The following is a 25,683-nucleotide window of genomic DNA, read 5'->3' as shown; positions in this document are numbered from 1 at the left end:
TCCTGAGCTAAACCAACCAGTTTATTTCAAAGATGTGTTGACCTCAGAATGGAAACCTGGATATGTCCTACATTGGGGAAGGGGTTTTGCTTTTGTTTCCACAGGAGAAGAAAAGCTATGGATACCAACAAAATTAATAAAAATGCGATTCGAACAGGAGAAATCCCTTGATAAGGAGAAGTAAAAGATCATCCACCAATGTGACATCTCTTCAGGTTGTAAGAAAAATTTAACAATCAAAGGTTGGGGTAGGGTTCTGTTTTTGCCTTTCCAGGATAATGGAAATACCCATCTTCCAGAAACCATAAGGCCTTGGATATCTGGATGTTTACAGCAGAAAGAAAGAATCTATTGGTACCAATCTACACAGCATAAGATATCACTGTCTAACATCTATATCTCTATCAATCTAGAATAGTTGTGGTTCCAATTTAATTATAAACCAAGCTGGCTTTGGAGATGGAATTGGCTCACTCCTTCTCTAAACCCAAGCATATTGATAAAAGAAAAGGTTGAGAGATTCTTCAGTCCCATATCAGAAGAGCCCTCTGGTGTGAGACAGAAGGAAACAAATTATAAGGGACCATTGTCTTCAAGATTCTAATTCTCTCCATGCTTACTCTTGATTTCTCGGAATCCTTTCTTACATGTCATGACATCTTTAAATCCAAACCTTCCATTCTGATAAGAAATAAGTTTTTCCAATAGCAATCTCTGAAGTCTCCAGAAGGAAGATGGGGCCCCAACAACAACAACTCTACCCAATCCAGAATGATGCCATGGTAATCATCATCATACTACACTTCTTGCCAGAATTTCGGACAATCTTACCCATTACTCTGAGAGTTTCTGCAGAATCTACAGTTAGTCTAACTGAGATTTAACTATCTGAGCTTTCTCACAATACCCAACAGAGATACCATCGCCCCCTAAACAGAAGGAAGCAATTCTAAGAAAATGACACCCCTTCTCCCTAAGGTTTCATATTTCTCAGGGTTATGGATGATGGTTCTAGGGTTGGAGGTGGAAGAAACCATTAAACTCAGTACTCTCCTTAAGGAAAGAAAATATGTCTCAAAAAAAAGGGGGGCGGGGAGAAGAAATGGAATGGATAGGTATAAGATATTATGGTAGACTATCATATACATTAGTAAACAAATTTAGTAATATAGCAGCCTTAGATAATTTGCACTGTAATTTGCACTGTTATGAATTCTTATATGTTGATACAAATATAAACTTTTTATATTCCTATTTAAGATAATTTGTATATTGATACAAATACAGAACTATATTTGTTATATGTACACAAATTTTTACTCTTATTTGAAATATTTGTATATTGTAAATTTATATCTGTCATACTGTATGTATGTTCTACTTCTGTTTAAGATATTCTGTATACTGATATATATTTAGGATTATTATATTACATATTGCACTATAATTCCTACCTCTGTTAAAGATGTTTTGTGTATTGTCACAATTTAAAGTCATTGTCCTTTTACTGTACTTTTGCTTACAAACTGTTTTCCTTATTTATAGGAAGCCTTAGTCCTTAGGTTGTTTAGGTAGATAAGACTTATAGATTTATTGTCACCTATGCTTGTCATCTCTATAATTATGTTAGTTAGGTTATCCAGATTTATAAATACATAGGTTGGATGGACAGGTAATCTTCAAACACTTCATAGACCTAGAGAATATGGCATTTAAATAACTTAGAATTCTGTTGACATGAGACACAATTGCTCCTGGCAGCACCAATTTGATCCCGAGAGAATGCTGGGCTTCTAAGACATTTCCATTTGAAAGTTTGTCTTCTTGGCACAACATGGCCTACTGAGCAAAGAACTGCCCTTGCCTCAACTACTAACAGTACAAATGCTGTCCTTTCTGGACAAGCGGGACACAAGGAAAGCGACCACTATACTTTGCCAAGACAGGGTAAGATGGTCTTTCAGAATTCCTGCTTCTGAAATGGTCTGTCAGATACTCTAGGCCTGTAGCCATTTTGAATGCACCAATGATGCTGAGAAACATTAGGTGACTGTCCAGGCTGCCAGCTGTCTCTGTCTACTCTTGTAAGACTCCGGAAAGTTGCTTGCGTCCTTCTCCCATTTCTCAGGTATTATTATAGTCCTTCTCAGGTCTTTGATGAGGTTGAAGACTAGCAGTTATAGTTACAACTTAGTATATATACATACATAATATCTTAATAGAATATATGAAGTATTAGACTCAGGTTCTTTAGGATAGGACACCTTTTGGAATGATCTTTGTAACATGCCACCTACCCACACTCTAGACTTCCCTGGATTTTAGTATGTGTTTTTTGCTTGATATTGTTTGCATTTATTGTAATTCCAACTTATCTAGGTCATTATCCCTCATTACTCCTGGACATTATTTAATAACCATTTCTTTGTATATAGTCTTGTATTAGGTTAGAACCTTCTTATTTAGACAAAAGGGGGAGATATAGTGGGTAGCCATCCCAGCATTGGCCTGGAAGTTCCAACCCCCATTGAAGCTTCAGTAATGGTCACACCCATAAGGCAGGGCTGAGGGAGGAAGCTGAGGACCCAGGATGGAGAGGACAGGCTTCTCTTGGTGCTGGGACCCTGGACGCTGGAGGTAGACCAAGCAGAGTTCTCCAGAGAACACTACCAGACTGCGCCATACTTTTGCCAGACCCTGCAAACTATCCCTTCATTTGTAAGTTACCCCACAAAATAAACCTCCCTTTTAACTACGTGGAGTGACCTTAATAATTTCACCAATAATTAACCAGAGAGAGTGAAGAGGCCATGGTGATGTTCTGGGTGGCAGGTCTCGCTGAAGAGCCCAGTGCTGATGTCCCTGGCACCCAAGAAAGGGAGGGGGCAGAAGGGAGGAGAGAGAGGGGAGGAGAGGGGAAGGAGCAGGCAGTGGCATGGTAATGATACCTTGCAGAAACTCTGGCATCCAGACCCCTCCAAGTGGTGTTTGTTTGTTTTTGTTTTTTTAATTCAAGCAGACAGATTGAGACCCACTTACTCTGGGAAGCCTTGATTATTCATGCCCCATTTTCTTCTGGTTATTTCTAAGCACCTTCTATGAAAGGGAAGGAAGATGTTTTCCCATGAGCACTCATGCACAGCATTGGTACAATAGGTCCTGACCACCAATGGTGGAGTCCCTGTAGCCTAGAAGATTGTGACCATGCTTCCGACGTGTCATGGGTCCACCCAGTCCTGTAGAACAGGACAGTACTGCTGTGGCAGTATGTAAGAGAAAGCCCTGGATTGGACACACATATCCAGGCTTCAGAGATGCTAAGAGGGTCCACTTGCCAGGGCTGGAAGAAAGAGTGACATTGTGATGGAGAGAGACAGGGACCCAGTGAGTTGGCACTGGGTCCGGGTGGCCCTTGGCTTAGGGCAGAATCCATCCTGCTGTGGGCTTGTTGTGGCTTGGGCATGAAACTGTACTGGTTATTTTTCTACTGTTGTGCTAACACCATGACAAAGGCAACTTACAGCAGCATTTATTTAGGCTTGTGGTTCCAGAGGGAAAGGAGTCTATCATGGCTGGAGGGAAGTGAAGAATGGACATGGTAGGGAGCAGGAGCTGAGCGCTCTTATCTTAAGCCACAAGCGGGAAGCAGAGAGAATGCATCGGGGATGGCGTGTGGCTTTGAAACCTCAAAGCCCTCCTCCAGCAACACACTTTCTCCAGCAAGGCCACACCCCAAGCCTCCCCAACAGTGCCATCAACCAAGGATCAAGTATTCAAATGCCAGACATCTTTGTAAACCATCACAGAAATGTACTTCCCAACACTGGCATGGTAAAGGTTTGCTTCCCAGTGCCATGTTGAGCAGTGGGACTCCAAACCTCGGGGGACAGGACTGCCTCACAAGGGCTCTGGCCTAATCAGCCCACTGCCAGATTCATCATTTGATAGTGTTACCAGGCTATAGAAACCAGGAGATGGAACCTGACTGGAGGAAGTAGATGCCTGGGGTGGTGCCTTCAAAGGGCAGACCTGGCCTCTCCTCCCTCCCTTCCTCTCCTTGCTTCCTGGCTACTGTGAGGCAAGCAGGTTTCTCTGCCATGCCCTCCAGCCAGGAGGTTTCTGCCTCGCCACTGAGCTGAAAAGCAGACAGTGGACTGAGGACGGCACCTCTAAGCTGTGAGCCAGCACACACCTTTCCTCCTGGAAGCTGCCTTTCTTGCACATTTTATCACTGTAATGAAACATAGGCTTCCTGCCTGCTTCATTCCCCAGCATCAAAGAACGCCTAAGTGACCACTGTCCCTGTTGGTGGGACAGACCTTGCCCAAGGCCACACAGCAGAAAAAGAGACACCCATCCCAGTCCCACTGGATCCATGGCCTCTCCAGGAGCCACATTGAATCACATTGACTTAGAAGGGACCCTGAGGCACTACTGAGGGCCAACTATTCTCAGCCCCTCTGTTCACTAGCCCAGCTCCAACTCTGGCCTCCAGGAATTCTTCCATATGTGATCTAGGAGGGATACACTGGGGTTCTTATGTGGACCCAAGTTCAAGGCTGCAGAGTTGAATCTACATGGGAAAGTGATTTTGTGATTCAGCCCTACTTGTCTCCTTGTGACATAGTACCCAATGCAAGAAAGGTAAGTAAAGAAAGGTTTGTTTATTTCAGCTCACTTTTGAGGGTTACTGTCTGTCATGGTGGAAGGAACCTGAGGTGGCTGATCACATGGTGTTCACAGTCAGGGGGTGGCGAGATGAATGCGGGTCCGTGGGGGCTTCCTTTTCCTTATTTATTCATCCAAGGGCCCACATCCTGGAAGTGGTGTGGGCGCCCTAGTTGGTTCAAATCCCTCAGGCAATGAGGACTAACCATTACACCTCTGCACTAAAACTCATCGTCAGCAGAGGAGTCGGCCATCCCTAAGCCAGGAAGTGGTAACTGGATAGGAGCGGGGTTAGATGGTGAATTAGTTCTAGTTATCGTCGCCAAATACCTGATAGAAGCAACTTAAGGAAGGAGGGTTTTGTTTTGGGGGGTTTGTTTTTGTTTTTGTTTTTTTATGGTTCATAGTTGATGGAGATACCCATCAGGACAGGAAGGCATGACAGCTGGGGGCGGGGCTTGTGGTGCAACTTCCTTATATCATCAGGAAACTCAGGCAGAAACAAGTGTGACCTTCAAGCCTCACCCTCTCCACACCCAAAAGGCTTCATAACCTCCCAGAACAGCGCCACCTTCTGGAGATCAAGTGTTCAAACACATGAGCCTGTGAGGGACATTTCACACTCAGGCCTTACCAGGCAGGAGGAGAACTCTCATGGACCTCCTAGCTCTTGCTCTAGAAACACCCCTATTTTGACTTCTGGGTACAGGGACAAGAGGGTCCTGACAGCTCACTGACAAGCCAGCCTAATCACAACAGCAAACTTCCAGTTCAGTGAGAAACTCTGTTACAAGGCAATAAGGAAGATGCTCAGGATCTTGCCTGGCCTCTCTCTATGTGCACCCACGAGTACACACACCCAGACACATACATGCACACCTGCAACACACACATATACTTTTAAATTTTTTAACAAATATTTTTATTTTATAATTTAATTTTACATATCAGCGCTTTTAAAATTTTATTTATTTATTTATTTTGTTTTTTTGAGACAAAGTTTCAATGTGTAGCCTTGGCTGTCCCGAAACTCTCTTTGTAGACCAGGATGGCGTCAAACTCCCAGAGATCCACCTGTCTCTGCCTTCCAGGTGCTGGGATTAAGGGTATGTACCACCACAACCAAGCTATTTTTATTTTTATTTATTTATTCTTGGTTTTTTGAGACAGGGTTTCTCTGTATAGCTTTGTGCCTTTCCTGGAACTCACTTGGTAGCCCAGGCTGGCCTTGAACTCACAGAGATCCATGTGCCTCTGCCTCCCGAGTGCTGGGATTAAAGGTGTGCGCCACCATCGCCTGGCCGCTATTTTTATTTTTTAACTCCTACTCATGAGCAGGTTGACTGGCAGTCACTGTTTGCTGTTCCCATACCTACCATTCAAATGTTTTATGGCATGCAGGCATGGCTTGAACTGTCAGAGACACAAGAGGACTTAACCTCTTACTTTACCCTTCGTAACGGGGTCTCACTATGTATGTGCGCAGCCAGGGTGGTCTCTGGCTCTCCAGCCTCCACTTTCAGAGTGCCAGGATCACAGGTCTGTGACAGTATTTCTACTCTTACTTTTTACATTTTCTTTCCAGCTGTGGCCCTCGGCAGGAGGAAACCTGGCTCGGAGGCAGTGGAGAGAGTTTCTGCAGGCCTGCTTGACCCACTGGCCATCAAGGCAGACCACCCTCTACACCAGAACTCTCCAAGGGCTCCTGAAAACTGATGTGGAGTGACCACCACCTTGCGTAGATGTGGCCCCAGCCAGCCTCCCTCGGGTGTGGGGGAGGGGCTCTGCTCTTGCTCAGACCCCTCCCTCCTCTCTTCTCTGGGCAGTGCAGCATCTGGAAAATATTACTATTCCAATCCAGGAAATGCACCTCAGTCCTACGCTGGTTCCCAAAGGGCTGTACAGGCAGTCTGGGGGAGGGGGGAGGGGGTGACAGGGACAAGATTCCTCTCCCTGCCCCCCCCTCCAAGAGGCAAGAGGAGGGGAGGCACAGAGGGACACAGAATCGCCCCAGTTACCGAGGAACCCCTCTGGGCAGAAGACACAGGGACTTGTGGGGGGGTTGGGAACTGCGGTAGCCTCAAACTCCTGATACTCTTGCCACAGCCTCTCAAATGCTGGGGTTGCCATGATCTCCCCTAGAGCCTGAGGTCATGCCCCATCGCCAGAGCTAGGCAGCATCACTGGTTGTGAAGGGGATTTTTTTCTCTAGTGTGTAGTTTCTTTTCTGGCATTTTCCATATGGAAGGCTATACTTGTAGCCAGAAAGTGGTGTTTAAAAATGAGTAGAGACCTGGAGAGAAGGCTCAGTGGTTAAGAGCACTGGATACTCTTCCAGAGGTTTTGGGTCCAATTTCTCTTCTCAGCACCCACATGGCAGTCTGAAACTCCAGTCCTAGGGGATCCCACACCTGCCTCTGACCTCCTCCAGCATCAGGCACACACCCGGTTCACAGACATCTATACATATTAAATAAACAAATATATGTGTGTGTGTGTGTGTGTGTGTGTGTGTGTGTGTGCTTGGAGAGGCCAGCTTGGTGGGTAAGATGCTTGTTAGGCTAGCAAGAGGACCTGGGCTTCAATACTTAGAACCAGGTAAAGCTCAACATGGAGGCATGCACTTAATCTTGGCACTGGGGAGGCAAAAACTGGCAGATATGTGGGACTCGCTAGCCAGCCAGCCCAGCCTATTTATTTGGAAACTTCAAGCCAGTGAGAGCCCCTGTCTCAAATAAAAAAAAAAAAGCAAAAAACAACCAAGGTGCCAGGTAACAGTGGTGCACGCCTTTAATCTCAGCACTTGGGAGACAGAGCCAGGCAGATCTCTATGAGTTTGAGGCCACCCTGGTCTACAGAGTGAGATCCAGGACAGGCACCAAAGCTACATAGAGAAACCCTGTCTCAAAAAATCAAAAACAAAAGTAAAAAACTAACCAAGGTGCTGTGGGATAATGCTTTTGTACACTGATTTAATAAAACACTGATTGGCCAGTAGCCAGGCAGGAAGTGTAGGTGGGATAAGCAAACAAGGAGAATTGTGGGAAGAGGAAGGCTGAGTCGGAAGATGCCAGCCCACCATCCAGGGAGCAGCATGTAATGGCACACAGGTAATGCCACGGAACACATGGCAACATATAGAATAACAAAAATGGGCTGAGTTTAAGTGTAAGAGGTAGTCAGTGGTAGGCCTTAGCTAATGGCCAAGTAGATTTAATTAATACAAGCCTCTGTGTGTTTACTTGGGTCTGAGCAGCTGCGGACCAGGCAAGACACAGAAAAACTTTCAGCTACACTAAAGCTGTCCTCTGGCCTCCATGCACACATATACACACAACACCCTCCTCCACATACATTTGTACGTGTACACACACACACACACACACACACACACACACACATCCAAAAGCGACCCCAACAGAGCCTGCTCTGAACAGGCTCCTCAAGCTTTTCCAGCCTCATGCAGGTGCACTGGGTAGCCCTCCCTCCAGTGGCTCCCCAGGGGTTTTCCATGTTTCCTGCCTTCAAACCCTGAGGCCTGGGGAGAGGGACACCTGGCATTTGTAGATCCTCTGGGACACCCCAATCCTCACAGAAGCCTAAGCCAGCATGAGCAGGGGCCGCTGCAGGGCCTTCTTGCTCCTGGGTCATGCCTTGGTGACAGTCCATTCTGGACCACACCACTGCTCCAGGAACCATTTACGCTGGCTACGTGTGAGGCTGTGGCTGGATAAGAGGATGGTCAGTGGCATGGGGGTCCTACGCCATGAAGCAACCTTGTTCTGTCCAGCCTCCTTCCCCCTCTAGTTCTGGCATTGATAGACAGCTCCATGGAAAGGCCACATTCAGGGCTGGAGAGAGCTCAAGAGCACATGTGGCCGGAGCCCGAGGACCTGAGATCCCCAGCAGCCACATTACATTTTTTTTCTTTTGGTATAGCTATGCACACCTGTAACCGCAGTACTGTAGAGTGGAGACAAGATCGCTGGGGCTTGCTGACTGTTGGTGGGAGGTGAGGGTTCCCCCATTACCATCTAGGAGGCACAAGAAAGCCCATGCTCCTGGGCAGATGGGAATGATGGAGTGTTTGTTTGAGTGGGAGGTGGGTACCCCCATCACTGTCTGGGAGGCACATGTGGGCTGGGTTAATGAATGACAACCGCCTAAGTCTGTCTGTGGCTGGAGGACAGACAATGGGAATGAACATGGGAACAGTTCGGCCTTGAGGAAGGAGGACCTGCCAAGGGCCTTAGAACTGGGGGACTCAAGCAAGCTGGCCCCAAGGACCCAACCATCCCATTCTGTTGGTGTCATTGGCACTCAAACCCATAACTCGGGTTCCTTGACTTAAAGACTCCAAGAGGCTGCTGGCCAGAAACTCATTTGCCAATGAAACCCCATGTGTCATCGGGTGGACTTCAGAAGAGTGTGGGCAGGCCAGAGAGGTGTAGTCACTCCTTAGACAACTCGGCTTGGAGGCAAGTGAGCCTTGTGTTCTTCTCAAGCTGTCCCTGCAGTTCTGGGAACTCCACAATGCAGGAAGGGGACATGGTGAGGTGGTAAGTGTACATTGCCCCAAATTCCCACCTGTGCAGAACCTTAGAATAAAACCTTATTTGGAAACGTGATCTTTACAGATGTAATTAAAGATCAAGATGAGATTATCTTGGGTTGAAGTGGCCTGTCCATCTAAGGAGAGCATCTCTCAAGACATACAGAAAAGGGTGTGTGAGGGGGGAGGGCAGGGCAGAGCCTGGAGCCATGCAGTCTCCAGGAGCAGGCAGAGGACTCTCTTCTCAAGACTGGATGGAGCAGGTCATGCCAACACCTGGTCTGAGGCTTCCAGAGCTATGAGAATGTAGACAGATTCTGCTGTTCTAGGGAGCCTGGTTTGTGGTCATTTGTTGCAGGAGCTGCAGGATGTCAGAGCACACAGAGGAGCCAGGGCCGGGGCTCCTCCCTTCTTCCCATCCCAGTTGGCTCAGCCAGGCCCCTGGAAGCATACATGGTCTAGTTCTCTTTGAGTAACATTATTGTAAACGGCCAGTTCATAGGGCCTAACAGTAAATTTAGATTTGCATTCATGTGTATATGTGTCTGCCACCTGTGTACAGGTACCATCAGAGGCCAGGAGAGGGCGTCAGACCCCCTTGGAGCCCGATTACAGGCAGTTGTGACCCACCTGAATGGGTGCTGTTAAATGAGTTGTCTGGAAGAGCACTTTTCACCGTGGGGCCACTGGTTCTGCAAGTCTGGATTCAGGGTACCACACAGCCCCATCTCTTCCAGCACGTGTCTCCATCCACTTGCTAATGGACCACCCAAGTCCAGAGGCAAGGGAACCCACTGCCACTGCAGTCTGTATTTGAAACATTTATTTCAGGAAATACATTTCAACACTTTGTTATTTATACAAAAAGAGACACCCCTACCCCAGGAGGCCCCCAGCGAAAGGCTGTGTGGAACAGCCTGACGGACGAACAGTTTTCAGTGGCTGGTTACAGAGGCATGACTTCACCCTGCTGACATGGGCTGCTGCTAAGTCCCCAAGGACACTGGGGCTGGAAAGGCCAAGGTGCCCTGGGTCCAGCATGCTAGAGATTTCCTTCAAAGTCCTGATTTTGGCAAAAGAACTTGGCAAGCTGGCAAGCAAACTGTTCAGCTGCAGGGCTCAATGAGGGGCCTTCCACACTTGGGAGGGGAGTAGACACCCAATGCAGGGAGCAATGTGCGCCCCTCTTCTTCTGTCTGCACCCCACCCTCCCACTGCACTTCTAGGCTGCAAGAAGCTAGCCTGGGGTCTGTAGAGGCACCTTCCCCAAGCGGGTCAACCTGTCTACACTCACCACTCCTCCCAGAGACGGGAAAGAATGGTGGGCAAGCAGAAAGGGCATGGCTTTGGTCAGCTGTGCATCGATGGTCCCTAATGGATCCCTCTGAGAGAAGAAGAGGGAGCCTGGCTCTGCTGTGAAACCTCACCCTGTGGTCTGGCTATCCATCTCTGACCCTCCCATCTCTCAGTCCTTGGGGGTATAATGATGGGTTCTGGGACACAGGGGTCTAGGCACATGTAGACAGCAAAATGGTCAGGTTTTCCTGGCTCCCACCCAGTGCAGTCACTGAATCATCTCAGTTGGCCTGGGCAGTATGTGTGTAGGGGGGGGGTGGGGCAACTGGGTGACAATGTAACCAGAGCATCTTGGGCCAAACAGAGGACCAGACATACACCTTTCCTGGTACCCGGCAGGGCAGCTCCTCAGTACCCTTCCAGCACCTTCCTTCCATGGCTTCCTCCCTCCACTCCAAGTCTGCTCTGACCTCTCTAGGATTGGGACGGGGGTGGGGCACATCTTTCATGCTTCCTCTTGATAAAGCCCGGTGCACAGGGGAGGAGGTCAAGGGCAGGGAGCAAAGAACTCCCTCTCCCTGGCTTTTTATCCAAGGGACAACTGGGAAGAGGGGACTGGCTCTCGTGGATCAAGGCACTTTCTGCTCTGCGACAAGCTTAGGGAGAGGGGCATGGCTGTCACTATGTCTACGTGATTGGCAACTTTGGTTGTGGGTGTCTCTAGTTTCCTTGGGGAGCAGGCAGCTGAGGACGTGGTCAACAATGACAGATGGGGCTCCAGGACCACCTGGCCAGCTCCATCCTCCCCTGGGCCTGTTTTTGAGGCTGTGGCCATGGGGACTTGTGGCTTAATGGGCTCCTCCACAACCCCCCCCCCCCCAAGGACCTGGTCCCCACAGGCTTCAGCTCAAAACTCAGAGTGGGCAGGAATGCACAGCTCTTCTAACCCCTCAGGGGCTGAGCCCTGTCTAGTCTAGCCTTCAGAGCATGGAGAGGGAGGAGGGCACAGAGGGGAGCCCAGGTTGTAGTCCCGCCCACCCTGCTGCTGCAGCCAATAAGAGCACACCTGGGAGATAAGCCCTCTCGTTACTGGGCAGAGTGTGGAAAGAGAAGGAGGCGGTGACAAATGGGGATAATTATATAAAATAAGACAGGGTAGGTGGGTGGGCCAGGGAGGATGAGAAGATTTGGGGGTGGGGATCCAGGGGCAGGATGGCATCTACATCTCCTGGGCTTCTGGCTCCTTCTCCTCGACCCCGTTGGCCATGGCGCTGTTGCCTTCATTGAGGCGTTTCACACGGTAGGCTTCGAAGTGGATGCTGCTGGTGATGTCCTTGATATTCTGCATGTGCGTCCTGCAGGGGTGTGGCCAGTGTGGGGTGACCTTAGCCTGCCTGGGGTCACAACCACCTTCCCTTCCTCCCGGCCCTTAGAGGCAGCCTGCAGGCTCTTGGTGTACACAGAGCAGGACCAGGCAGTCTGCTCTCTGGTGACTCCAGACCCTCTGTGGGCTCGAATTCTAACCCATACTTCCTTCTCTCTGTCCATGCTGTGGCTAGTCAGGGGCCTGGGCCTGCACAAGGATACAGACTGAGCACTAACAACACAAACTCGAAAGCCCCCCCCCCCCCCACCAGCAGGCAGGAGTCAGCAGGTGACCACGGTCCCCAGAGCTGTCCACCCTGCCATGCCTAGATCTTTTTTTTTTTTTTCTAGTTTCCTTTTGCAGGTGGGAGCCAGGGCCTTAAGCCCGCCAGGCAAGCTCTACCACTGACCCCCACAGCAGACTACCACTCCCCTTTACTTTGGAAAGGGGAGTTGGAAGGGCGAGGAGTCCCAAAGGTGGTAAGGTTTGTTCCTGGAAGCCCTACCCCAGGTCCCTTGCCCTGCATCTTCCCCCACTATTAATATATTTTAGTTTACAAAATAAAGGGTTCATTATGACATCTTTCTTTCGTTTGTTTTGAGATAGATAGCCCAGGCTGTGCCCTTGAGGCCATAGCTGAATCTGGTAGGCTTAGCCACAGGGGGCCGGAATTCAGCCCCTCTCACCCTGGTGACCTCAGAAGGCTAGAAAGAATTCCTATTTCTTCACTCACCCCCCAAGAGGGTTTTGTTTTGTTTCCAGCTTTAGACAATGGGCTTTAGAGGTGTTCCCGAGGGGAGGGCAGGGCAGACAACAAGCAGCTGATATGGAGGTGGGGCCTCTGCCCAGTTGTCCACCCCCACCCCCAGATCTGGTCCTCCTCAGGGGCCTTCAGAGCCGAAGACTGACTTACCTAATGAGGAGATCCCGCAGGTAGGCAAATTCACAGTGAGTGGTATTCTCAACTGAGGAAAAGAGAAGGATGGTCAATGTCCTGTCAGAAGGAAGCCCTCCTCTCCTATCCAGTAATGCCAACAGCTTCCAGAAAGCCCCACCTACTTGTGGGTGGGGGAGAGAAAGGGCATGTGATTGACAGCTACTCAGCTAGTTTTGGAGTCACCTGGGAGACACACCTCTAGTATGTCGATGAGGGTGCATCCAGAGAGGTCCAGCTGAGGGAAGACCCACCCTGAATGTGGACAGCATCATCCTATGGGCTCAGGATTTTTGGCTGAATAAAAGGAGAAAGTGAGCTGAATTCAGCACTCACTTATCTCTGCTTCCTGACTGTGGATGCCATGTGATCAACTGCCTCTCATCAAGCTACCACGACTCCCCACCATGATGGACTGCGCCCCAGAACTGTGAGCGTTCCAGCTTGGGTGAATCTTGGCTTCTCTGACCCAGTTTCCCATAACATGGGCTAACGGCTGAGTGGATACAGGCATTTGCTGCCAAGCCCAACACCTGAGTTTCATTCCCAGAACCACATGGTAGTCTCGAGAGAATCGACTCTTGCAAGTTGTCCTCTGGCTACCACGTGTGTTCCGGCACGTACAAGACTTCTTCCCCCAGTAAAATAAATAAGTTAATAGATAAATGTAAGAGGGAATGTAAGAGGGGGGTCGGCGTGGTTCATGCCTCGGGCCACAAAAGGACCAAGGGAACTAACAGTGTAATTGGACTTTGTGAGGCTTTTGACTACATTATGCTCAAGGAACAAAGTAGCTTTCCATCCCCCAGGCAGTATTCCAGCCAGTTCCCAAGGATGGAACAGGAACTTTGGATGGTGTACACCAAGGAGGAGGTAAGGAGCGGGCACAACTGGATACAGCTTGTTCAGTTATGAACTCACAGGGTGTGTGTGTGTGTGTGTGTGTGTGTGTGTCCCTGATTGGAACTCCTACCATGTTCTGATAAGTCCCCAGGGTCCTCACATGAAGGCTACTGGATGTGGGAACCGGGGAGCACCTTTACAGGTTCACACAGGCTGTGTGGACCTTTAACTGTAAGCAATCACCCTGACAATTTCTCATGGAGTGTATGCAGTACCCAAATTGGCCACCAGAGGTCAGAAGAGACACGCCAATAGCCCATGCCATTCTCAGCTCCCAGGTGGAGTCTTACCCCAAACCGTCCTCACTTCAAACCATGCCTTGCACATTTGGGGAGGAATCAAAGAGGATGAGCAGAGACAGGAAGGAGGGACTGAGGAAAACAAAGCTGAGGACAAGCTTTTGAGAGAATAGCTTCAGGGTCCCCTCTGGGGTCGTCTGCCACAGAGGGGCATGAAAGCCACAGGCACCTAAAATACCCTGAGCATATTTAGAAAATATCCCCACAGCAGCCCACCTGAAAGACTCACGTGGAGGGCACAGGAGGGAAAGGGAAGGGCAGATAGGTCCTTAGTGCTCACCTCAGAAAGACCAGGTGACAACTCCGAACTCCAGAGGCTCCAGTGCAGGGCTGCATGTGGAACCCCAAATCACTGCCCAGTCTGGAGCCCCAGCTGTCCATTCATTCTCTTCTTACACCCCACTTTTCCTCCCTAGCTCTCCCGACCTCACTGTCAGATGGACGATATTGAATCCCGGACCCTCCACTTCTCAAATGCTAAGATCACAGATGGGGACCAGCAAACCCGGTTTATGTGGTACAGAGCATGGACTCAGTTAAGGCTAGGCTAGGCAAGCACTCTAAAGAATTTGCCCCTCTAACTCAGTGTTCTCAATCTGTGGGTCACAACCCTCTGGGGGTCAAATAACCCTTTCACAGGGGTCACCTAAGACCAGGGGAAAACACGGATATTTACATTAGGATTCCTAACAGTAGCAAAGTTACAGTTATGAAGCAGCAACGAAAAGAATTGTATGGTTGGGATCACCGCATCATGTATTAAAGGGTCCAGCATTAGGAAGGGTGAGAACCGTTGCTCTAACTCCTCTCTGAAAAGAGGATGAGTAAAGGGACCCGGAGAGCTGAAAGGGTTAAATGATAATCCACTAAGCAGGGGAGGGTCCTGAGCTGGATGCCTCCAAGCTCAGAGCCAAGAAACCACCAAAGAGCTCTAGCAGGCCTGGTGTGGTGTGTACGCCTATAATCCCAGCACTGGTGTGGTGTGTACACCTATAATCCCAGCACTGGTGTGGTGTGTACACCTATAATCCCAGCACTGGTGTGGTGTGTACGCCTATAATCCCAGCACTGGTGTGGTGTGTACGCCTATAATCCCAGCACTGGTGTGGTGTGTACGCCTATAATCCCAGCACTGGTGTGGTGTGTACGCCTATAATCCCAGCACTGGTGTGGTGTGTACGCCTATAATCCCAGCACTGGTGTGGTGTGTACGCCTATAATCCCAGCACTGGTGTGGTGTGTACGCCTATAATCCCAGCACTGGTGTGGTGTGTACGCCTATAATCCCAGCACTGGTGTGGTGTGTACACCTATAATCCCAGCACTGGTGTGGTGTGTACGCCTATAATCCCAGCACTGGTGTGGTGTGTACACCTATAATCCCAGCACTCAGGAGGTCAAGGCAGGACTTGAGTGCCAGATCATCCCAGCTTACAGAGTAAGCCCAAAACCAACCAAAAGAACAACCCTAACCATCTGGAACATCTCACATCACCTAGACCTTAGGGTGTAGCCCTCACTTATGAAGTGTGCAGACTGAGGCTCTGGAGAATTGGGGACTCACCCCAACTCACAGAGCCTCAACTTTCTGCTCCTCTGTGGGGCCTTTGGACCACACTGGTCACAAGGAACAAACTAGGTTTTTATCTTCCAGGCAGCTCTGTCCTTCCCATCCTCCATTCTACTGAGGAGAGGAAGAGCTGAAAGAAAGGCCTAGGACCGTCCCACTTGGGGGCTGACCTGGACCCCAGAGAAGACCAGAGTCCCAGCCCTCCATACTTGGGATAAAGTAACTAAGTCTATGACAAAATAATTAAGTTCAAGGAACACAGGTGTACCCCACAGTCAATGTCTTCACAAGAAAGGAAGAAACAGGGTCCCACAGTGCACCGGATGAGTGCCCAGCTCAACGACAGGTCAACACACTGTGGCGGCGCAGCAGCCAGTACCTTCAATGGTGCCCCACTTGGTCTTCCTTCCCAGGATTCTCTTGCCATTGACTTGATACTCATGGTCACTGCCCACCACGGCAAATGGGATCATCTCCTGGAGAAGGAGCAGAAAAATTAGCCACACGTGCTCCTGGGCCTTGGACCTGGAAGACTGCAGGCCTTGGCTCAAGAGGCCCAGGGCTGGACACGTGGACACCCATCCTTTTCCAGCCATCCTACCACCGCCCCCACGTCCCAGCACCTGGTGACCCACTCACCCGGAACTTCTCATTCACCAGCCGATCCTCTGAATCCTCATCAAACTCTTTCTGGGGGTACACATCAATGCCATTGGACAGTAGGTCTGCGGTAATCTGGGGAACACAGAGGTGTGGTCTCTGAATCAGGCTAGCAGCCATCAGGTGCCTGAGCCATGAACCCCTACAAAGGCAGGCTTTGAGTGGCCTTGCCCTGAGAATGTCTCATTTTTTTTTTTTTTAAAGATTCTACTTATTTTTATTCCATGTGTACTAGTGTTTTGCCTGAATGTATGCATGTGCACCACATGTGTGCCCACAGAAGCCAGAAGAGGGCATGTGAGTCCCCTGGAACTCGTGGTGAGCTGCCTGTGGGTGCTGGGAATGGAACCTGGGTCCTCTGCAAGAGAAGCAAGTGCTGTTAACCCCTGAGCCATCTCTCCAGCCCCACCCCCACGCTTTTAGGAGACAAAGTCTCTGGCTCAGGCTGGCCTCAAACTGGCTGTGTAAGGACAACCTTGAACTCCTGATCCTCCTGCCTGTGCCTCCCAAGGGTTGGTGTTATAGGTATGTGCCACCATGCCCAGTTTTATGTAGTGCTGAAGATCAAACCCTGAGCCTTCTGTATGCTCGGCAAGCACTCCACCACCCAAGCTACATCCCACCCGAACCTCTAGTTCTGGTACCTCTGCATTAAGGGATTCACTGCCCTGTGATCACTGTCCTGAGGATCTCCCCGTGTTTCCTGTGTAGCTCATCACGACCCCTCCCCCTCCCCCAAATAACTCAGGATGCTAAGTCCTCTTTCCTAAAACCTGCTAAGGATTAGCATGGTTCCTTCTTGAGGCTCAGAGTATACCTGCTGCTGAAATGCTTTCCACCTTGATGATGGCCTAGGTAGTTGATAGTCAATAGAGGACATCCCAGGGGACAGCTGTCTCATTTGCCCAAGCAGACCCAGACTCTCACACTGGGGAGCTTTCTGGTCTCTGGCAGACGCAACCCCCAACTAGCCTTCCCTGTGCATGCTGGGAAAATCCCTGATACATGGCCTGGGATGGAAGCCCTGGGAGTCTCTGGAATTGGATTTGGGGCCTCACAACACCAGGCTGGAGTTCCCAGGAGGTTCTGAAGTATGGCCTTGTTCAGAGGAGGCCCAGGACTCTGTGCAGATGCCCACAGGGGCACCATGTCACCCAGCCAGAAGTGGCCTCGACCATGGCAGAAGAAAAAGCCACTGAGGCAGACAGGCCTTTTAGCTTTCTTTCCCACCTAATAACACCCAGGTGTGCTGGGTCCAACAGCTCTGAGACATTTGCCTCTGCTTGGGCTACTCCAAAACCTACTGAGGCTGCTGGGAATGGGGGTCCCCAGCAGCCACCCAGGCCAGGGGCTCCCCGAAGGCTGGACACATGCTGTGAAGGGCTGAAGGGTGGCTTTCCTATCATGTGTCCCCTGAGCTGGAGAGGCCCCTGTCAGGCCTGTAACTTGTCTGGGCAGTCCTCGAGGGAGCGGGGCCGAACAGGAGAGGCCGTGGGTCCTACCCGTTGTTTGAAGTAGACCCTCTCCTCCAGGGTCAGAGTGTCAGCCTTGGCGATGACTGGGACAATGTTGACCACCTTGCTTAGGCGCTTCATGAATTCAATGTCCAGGGGTCTAAGCCTGAAATGGGACAGTGCAAAGGAGACTCAGGGTAGGGATCCCTGGCCTCAGGTCTCACAGAGGAGGCCATGTCGGTAGAGGGGCAAGGCTGGGCTTGGAAGGGTGCAAAGTGAATGCTCCCCCTATTGAGTTGAGGTTAGAGAGCCTGAGTGAAGCTGGCTCTAAGTCCCCTCACCCACAACTGTCACTAGGAGCCCAACGGGCCCTGGACACTGCCCAAAGAGTGACTTGGCTCACATCACTGTCACGCCTTGGGGCTTCCAGTGTCAGGGAGAAGTGGGAGACAGTGTCCAGAAGCTCAGGGTCCTGGGACAGGCTAACTGTCCCCCAGGTCAGCTTGGCTCCAAAGAGCCAGGGTCTGATGCAGGGAGCAGGGAGGAGGCTGGCGGAACCCGAGTGTGGGCATCATTTTCCCGTTGAAACAGCATTTTCTCCATAGTGGTATTGTCAGGCCCAGGCGGCCTGTGGGAAGCGAAGCTGCAGGCAGAGGTCTGAGCGAAGATGGCCATAAGTCACTGCTGTCCCTGGGGAAGAGAACTAGGCAAGGTGCCCAGCTGGGACCCTAGCCCGGAGGATCACCCCTGGGGGAGCGCCCTCGGTTCTCCCCACTGACGCCATGTCAGCCCTGTCTCCTGTAAGTCCTGGCCTTGCCCCAGGCCGTGCGTGCTTGGAGTAGCTGCAGAACCCCAACTGAGCCAGCTCCAGGTGAGGAGACCTGATGGCACCCCCTGCCATGAATGGGCTCTTGTTGGTCCCACAGGAAGATGGTCACTACTGGCAAGCTCAGATACCCATATTTGGATTTTTCCAACCAGACCCCAGAGAGCCTTATAGCATCCAGACAGGGTGAAAGATGCAAGGTCCCCTCAAAGCCTTGGCTCTTACAGCCAGGGATGAGCCTGGAACAGCCTGGAGTACACAGATTCCAGCCGCTGTGGCCAGGAGACACCAAGCCTGGGAGGGAGGGCCTCAACAAGCCGCCTCCAGCTCCTGCTGCCTACCTACACAGCAACTGGCCTGGGCCTACATAGAGTCAGGACAAATGACAAGGGTGTCCAGCAGGGAGCGGAACAGCATCTATGTCCTGGGGACAGATGAGATTCATGGGCAGCTAAGAACCCTGGTCACTGAGACAATCCAGAGTCCCCCTGCCCTGGGGGAGGGAAACTCTGAAAAGCACCTGGTGCTCCCACACCTCTCAGGCCCCAGGAGCATCTTTGGCGAGGACAGGAAATGGCCGAGGCATAGAAGACAGAGCACACTCATTGTTTTCTGTGTCTCACACAGCAAAGTTCCTCAGTGGCCAAGGAGGTAAGAGCACCCTCAGGCGTGGAGAAAGTCACGTGACTGCTAGAGTGCACTCACACTCACATAGCCTGAGCATCTCATTCCATCTGCAGAGCCTGCCTACCAGACTCCAGAATATCCCGGCCTGCCAGTTCTCAGCTGTCTGGATAAAGAAAAGAAAGCAGAACAGGCAGGAAACCACCCAGTCCAGAGGTCACAGAGACCCTCTACAGGCACCCACATCACAGCTGCTGACACAGCCCTGACTCAGTGTCCCGTGTCTCACTCTCCCCCACCCCATGCCTGTGCCCAGGAGTTGGGCAGACAGAATCCTCTGCACGTAGCCCCACCAGTGTTGGAAATGAGAGCTCCCACCATCAGGACAAAGGGCCCAAAGGGGACCTACGAGTGGCCGGTGGCTGGGATGAAGTACAGACAACAGTGCACACGTGTGTCAGGGATGCGCTTCTTCCGGTTGATGTTGACCTCCTCCTGCAGGTACTTCTCATATTGATCATTGATGAACTTCATAATAGGCTGCCAGCTGCATAGAGATCCGGGTTAGCCAGGACCTGGGACCCCTCCTGCCCATGCTGGGGATCGTGCTCTTTCTAAGTCCCCAAGCCCCCATGGCAGGCTAATTCCCAGAACTGGCTTGACACCCAGCCTTCTGACTTCATACAGGAATGGTTGGCTGTTGCAAAGAGAAGCCAGCCTTATCTCAGAGCCTTTTGCTCATAGTCCCCATACTGGTCTTTGTCCTGGGGTGGGAGGGCATGATTCCCAGGTAACCCCATTTTGATCTAGAATGTTAGACCCCAAATGCATGGCTTTAGGGTTTGGAGCGGTCTTATCTGGATATCTGACCTCAGGTGGTATCCCAGAGCCCCAAGCCCAGTGGGGCTTTCCCACCTGAAGGAAGCTTCCTTAAGGTCACCTACCAATTTTCATTGTTGATGTGGTCTCCAAAGCCTGGAGTGTCGATCACTGTCAGCTTCATCCGGACCCCCTTCTCCTCAATATCTGCACAAACCACAGCACCCCAAGTCAGAAGGGCCACCCAAGCCCTCAGGATGCCTGGCCAGCCTGGGGTGTCCTAGGGTGGTCTGTGATGACAGCTGAGGTGATGCCAGGAGAAAGCCACCTCTATTAGAGAAGTTTGGATGATGCCTCAGCCTGGTGGGGCCCAGACTATTCCTATTCAAGAGTCTCAGTGTACCTAGAGGGGTCATGGTGACCTCTCTAGTGGGATTCCCTTGACCCCTGTTCCCAGCCCCCACTTGCATGGAACTGACCATGGGTAATGGACTTGATTTCAATCGTCTTGGGGATGCGTTCCTCCGAGGTGGGCTGCACTGACTTCCGGCTGATTTTGGACTTGAAGAGAGTGTTGATTAAGGTCGACTTCCCGAGGCCACTCTGCCCTGGAGAGAGAAGAGGAGGTGGGTTGACAGGCTCTCATGAGCACACAGCTCATGGCTACATCACATGAGTCCACTGGGCTCACAACGTCCTTAGACAGCCCCGCCTGGGCCTCACCTCCTCAGAGTCCAGGGTTGAGTTTAAACAATGTGCGGCTCTGGGGCCTGGCTTAACTTGGCCAGAGCTCCTTCTTGGCCCTAGAGAAGCCACCCAAAGCGGGAAGAGACACCAAGACTCCCAAGGAATGGGTCCAGACAGCTGCTGGGGAGGATGACAGCTCCCCAAACAGATGTGGGTTGTCCGTGAATCTGGGCAGAGCAGGCACACATAGACACAGGTCCCCAGACCAACCCCTGCAGTGGGGCTTCCACCGGATGTCGGCCTATGGGAGGCATTTACCCAGATGCCACCCTGCAGAGTCAGCAGAGTCCAGTTCTGAGAGTGAAAAGCTAATCACAGACTGGGTATGGCAGTGCATGCCTTTAATCCCAGCACTCAGGAGGCAGGCAAGATCTCTGTGAGTTCAAGGCCAGCCTGGTCTCCAAGGCGAGTTCCAGCCTAGTCACATAGAGAAACTCTATCTCTAAATAACAAACAAATAAACGAAATTGACTTGTTTCTTTCAGCCAAGCAGATCTGCCTTTCACAAAGCTACTGAGAGGACTTCATGTGTGGGGCTCAAGGGGCTTCTGAGCTTGTCCATTCAGGTCACACTATTATCAACCGACCATTGGTGACTTCTAGCTCTCCAAGGACACAGGAAGGAGAAAGTGGCTACTATATTCCACTTCCTGGCAGGCAGCTTAGATGAGCCTTCAGGAAGCCTCCAGCCAGGCCTGGCATATGAGGGCTGAGTCCCACTCAGGCCCGTAGGCCAGCACTTGGGGCAGTAACCAGGGGACACTCAGCAGAACTAAGAGCTGCAGGCCATTGTCACAGGTCACAGAGGGCTAACGTAAGTAGCAGCCCTCTGAGGAGTCACCGGTGGATATGGTCCGTTCTCCCGGCACACGCACCGGTATCTGGCATTTCATCTCAATTGTCCTTTAGGTGGGGAAGACAGCTTGAGAGCTGCTTGGGTGCTGGGACTGAGGCTGGTCCCCTGCAGGGCCGGGAGCGGCAACATGGTCACATGGGGGGCAGAGGGTCTCCAACACTCACCAACCACCATGATGTTAAACTCGAAGCCCTGTTTCATCGCCTTCCTGCGCATCTGCTCCAGGATGGAGTCGATCCCCACGTAGCCAAAGTCCACGGGGGCCTTCTCGTTCCGTGACACGGGCGCCTGCTTGAGCATGGCATCTCTAGGGCTGTCAGCCATGTCGCCAACACAGCTGGGAGCCACCTCGGAGCCTGGGGAGGGAAAAACGGAGGAATTAGAACGAGATTTGCAGGCAACACACTCTCAGATGGGGAAACCAAGCCTGCAGAGCTCAGGCTTGCCCAAGAAACTCCTATGGAACACCTCAGAACTTAGGTCCCCTGTACGGTATCATCCAACAGGCCCACACCCCTCAGCCACCTGCCTCTCGGGGCTGTCTCTGCTAGCTTTGCCAACCAGGGCACCCTCTGCACACCCCTCACCTCTGCTCAGACAGCCTGTGGGACCCAGAGCCCTTCACAGTCCAACAGATGACCACAAGCAGGTCACAGGGAGGGTTGATATGATCCCTATCTGCCTCTTCCAGACCTGACTCACTCTCACTGGGAGTGTCTACTCCCAGGCACCCAGCCCATACAGTCCTGAAGCAGGACAGGCAGAAGACAGATGTGGAGGACACCAATTGCCTCTCACCCTCAGGCAAAGGCCATTTTAGTTAGTAGGTCTGTGACAGGCTAGGGGTTAGACTTGAAAACCCCAGCTTCCTTTAATAGGTCAGAGTTGGGGCCTTCTGCAGTGACTAACTGAGTGTGTGGTCAGAGCCCAGGCCTGGGGGATGATTCAAACAGAGCCCACTGGAGACCCTAGGCGTTCCTGCCCAGCAGGGAAGTGCAAAGCTGGTTCACCTGGGTGTGGCTGAACAAGAGGCTTACTGTCTACCTACTGCTATACGGAGAAAGTCCTTCAGATGCTACTCTGAAACCCAGGTGGCTGTGAGGCTCCTGAGGCACAGATGCTGCACTGTTGACAAAGCCTTAAAGACACCTCCATCATAGAAAATGTCACCACTCTCAACTTAAGACCCCACGGCCCAGCCCCCCGAAAAATAGCCAACACAGAGGGGACACCAGCTGCTCCCAAGTCCCCTTCCTTTATTCAACCAAGTCTGTTTTTCCCACCTCCCAGCTCTGACCCTGGTGCACACTGAAGGAGGAGACTCAACGCATATTCGTGCCTCAGAAAGCAGGGAGTGGGGGGGAGCCAAACAAAGGTGCTTTTGGGGGACATGAGCTCAAACCGTACACACACACCCCCAGCAGAGCTATCCTCCCAAGTGAGCAGACTCAGGAGGCAGCAGGAAGATGGGCCTGTACCACAGGGACTTGGTTAAACTGTCCCTTTCCTTGGGGGGGAACGACACTAAACTCAAGCTGACTCGACCCCTACATCCTCAGCTAACTCGACCCCGGCCATCTCTAGAGTTAGGGCTTTTCTCTCCATTTTATTGGCATGGCCAGCAGCAGCAAACCGGACACTCCACTTCCTCTCTGCCCCCTCCCCAAGCTTGTGTGGTAGAATGGATAGGAGAAACGCTTGCAAAGCCAGCTTCAGGAAAGAGGCCTGAGGACCACCCCACAGGCAGTGGCTTTACTGGATCAGTCACTTCCTGTTTCTCTGTCTCCCTAGGGTGCAGTCACCTCTACTTCCTGGCCCGGGAGAGCAACTGCATAAGAGAATGCTTGTCAACACACCAGGAACTGCCAGAGGGTCCACACATGTGTGTCCCCAAACAATGACACAGGCAGGGGCCAGTGCCTCCCATCAGAAGCATCCCCAGTCCAGGTCATGGAAACTGTCCTCTCCATAAGGCTTCAAGAGTGTCAGCTCTCCACTCAGAAATACTCCCCTGGGTTTCTAGCATCTTTAAACAAACAAAGACAGTCTCACATCTGGCCCTAGAACCTGTGGCTTTGGGGCCCGCTTCCTGGAGAATGACAAGGGGCCCTGCCTTGGCAGGCCGCGGTTCTGGCCTCGTTCACGTGACTGAAAATTGCTTCCATCTGTCTGAGAGTCTGAGACCCACTCTGCCCCACCCCCACCCTCTGCTGAGCAGTGAGAGGAGAAAGGGCTATACCCCAACCCTCTCTAATCACCCCCAACCCTCTCTAATCACCCCCAGTCAAGGAAGGCTCGCCTCAGCCCCAGGTGGCCTTCTATATGCATTAAGTTTCACAGCAGAAACTCAAAGCAAAGGAAACATTCAGCCTGCCAGGGGCCCTGCTTGAGAAACAATAAGAACACAGAAGAGTCCCAGCCTCCCCCGGGGCTCTGGAAGCTCTTCTGGCATACCCCTGTGACCCTTTTCCACCAGAGCCTCTCCATCCACCTGCCTGCCTGGTTGGGAGGGGTAGACCCTCCACCCAGGGTTGCCTTTGTGATCCCAGCCCTGGATCTCCAAGAGTGTGAGTGACCAGAGGCTTCCCAGACCCCACTATATCATCACCTATGTCAGCAGATGCGTCCTGGATCTGCACAGCCCAAGGCAGCAGCTCTTAGCTACTTCCACCTTTAAAATGTGTGGTAAATAAGGGTTTGGGCTTCGCATCTTGTAAGGACACTCACCACGGCCCTAACTGGCCTGGGACCAGTCTCCGGCAACCTTCATTGTGTCCAAGATCCTTGGGTAGGCAGGGTGGATGATCGCTGACTTTTGGCTTATTTCATATAGAATAACGTCCTCCAGGTTCATCTATGCTATAGAACGTGCGTGCTTTTTAAAGGCCGACGATATTCCTTTAATGAACATTTAATATTTTTTAAAAAACTCAATTCATACGATTTTGTTTTTAAAAAGATTTATTTTTAATTATATGTATGCATGTGTGTCTGTGTATGGGTATATGTATGCCTGAGTATAGGTGTCCAAGAAGGCCAGAGGAGGGCATCAGATCCCCTCTGGAGCTGGAATTATAGGCAGCTGTGAGATGCCAGATGTGGGTGTTCAACTCAGTCCTCTGGAAGAGCACTATGTGCTCTCAACTGCTGAGCCACCTCTCCAGGCTCAGCATAGTGAGTCTTTTATCCATAGGCATTTGAGTGATTGCTTCTGGTTGTCTGGTGTGAATACTACAGTGTGAACATGGATATACAGGCACTCTTGTGAGCTAAGGCTAGCTCTGCCTTTCTTTCTTCCCTCTTCCCCTCGATTCTCTCTTATATACAGTCTGGCTTCACATTTACTGATCCCCCTGCCTCAACCTCCTGAATACTGTGATTACAGGCATAAATCATCACGCCCAGCAAGACTAAGCTTCCAACAGTTTTGGACATACACTCGGATATGAGCTATTCTATTTTTACTTTTGAGGAACCAGCGAAGTACATCCACGTGACTTCCGAGCACTGGAGACTGAGCTAGTTTAGGAGGGATGCATTGTAAGAATCTATTTTTGCTGATTTCAGTTTTAAATACCTACATGCTTCTGACAGGTGTGTGAGGCAGCCTGGTACTCCACTATACAGAGGAAACTGGGCGTTACACACCGATGCTTTTCTGAAAACACTACTGGATGGTCAGATGAACAGGATGAGACCTTCGCTGAACTTCCCCCTCCTGGGACCTCCCCTGCACTTCACTGGGTTACGGACAGTGAGTTCTGTGACCCAACACCCACCTAAGGATCAGTGTGTTCTCCGACACCTCCCTCCTCAACCACCCAAGGCTTCAGCCTGCTCAGAGGCATCCTCAACTCCTAGCCCATCAAGAAGCAGGAATGAGCTACTCAAGAAATCACTAAACACCAGCAAGGCTGAAGACACCTGCCACCAAACTTAATGAGCCAAGTCCCATCTCTGCGACTCACATGGTAGAGAACTAACTCTCTTAAGTTGTCCTCTAACCTGACATGAGGACTATGGAATGGGCTCATGCACACACAGACACACAGACACACAGACACAGAGAGGCAGAGACAAAGGGACAGAAAGAGTGACAGCGTGCTAAA

The 25,683-nt window shown here is 51.0% G+C and overlaps 1 protein-coding gene across 4 annotated transcripts in view; it reads right to left on the bottom strand.

Moving 5' to 3' along the window:
* Positions 1–10,021: 10,021 nt before the first annotated feature.
* The window catches only part of Septin9 (septin 9), a 130,284-nt gene continuing 114,622 nt past the window's right edge, over positions 10,022–25,683 (bottom strand). For all 4 annotated transcript variants that reach the window (XM_036196219.1, XM_036196218.1, XM_036196221.1 and 1 more), the window contains 9 exons: positions 21,739–21,930; positions 20,451–20,579; positions 20,097–20,178; positions 19,562–19,699; positions 17,751–17,868; positions 16,228–16,323; positions 15,968–16,064; positions 12,796–12,847; positions 10,022–11,871 (listed from right to left, as the gene is read on the bottom strand). In XM_036196219.1, coding sequence (XP_036052112.1) covers positions 11,736–11,871; positions 12,796–12,847; positions 15,968–16,064; positions 16,228–16,323; positions 17,751–17,868; positions 19,562–19,699; positions 20,097–20,178; positions 20,451–20,579; positions 21,739–21,930 — 1,040 coding nt within the window. In that variant the 3' untranslated portion in view covers positions 10,022–11,735. The remainder of the gene's footprint in view (positions 11,872–12,795; positions 12,848–15,967; positions 16,065–16,227; positions 16,324–17,750; positions 17,869–19,561; positions 19,700–20,096; positions 20,179–20,450; positions 20,580–21,738; positions 21,931–25,683) is intronic.

The sequence above is a fragment of the Onychomys torridus genome, chromosome 8 (assembly GCF_903995425.1).
Source record: "Onychomys torridus chromosome 8, mOncTor1.1, whole genome shotgun sequence".
Taxonomy (NCBI): domain Eukaryota; kingdom Metazoa; phylum Chordata; class Mammalia; order Rodentia; family Cricetidae; genus Onychomys; species Onychomys torridus.
The sequence above is the reverse complement of the archived record's forward strand: the minus strand, read 5'-3'. Positions and strand labels throughout refer to the sequence as shown.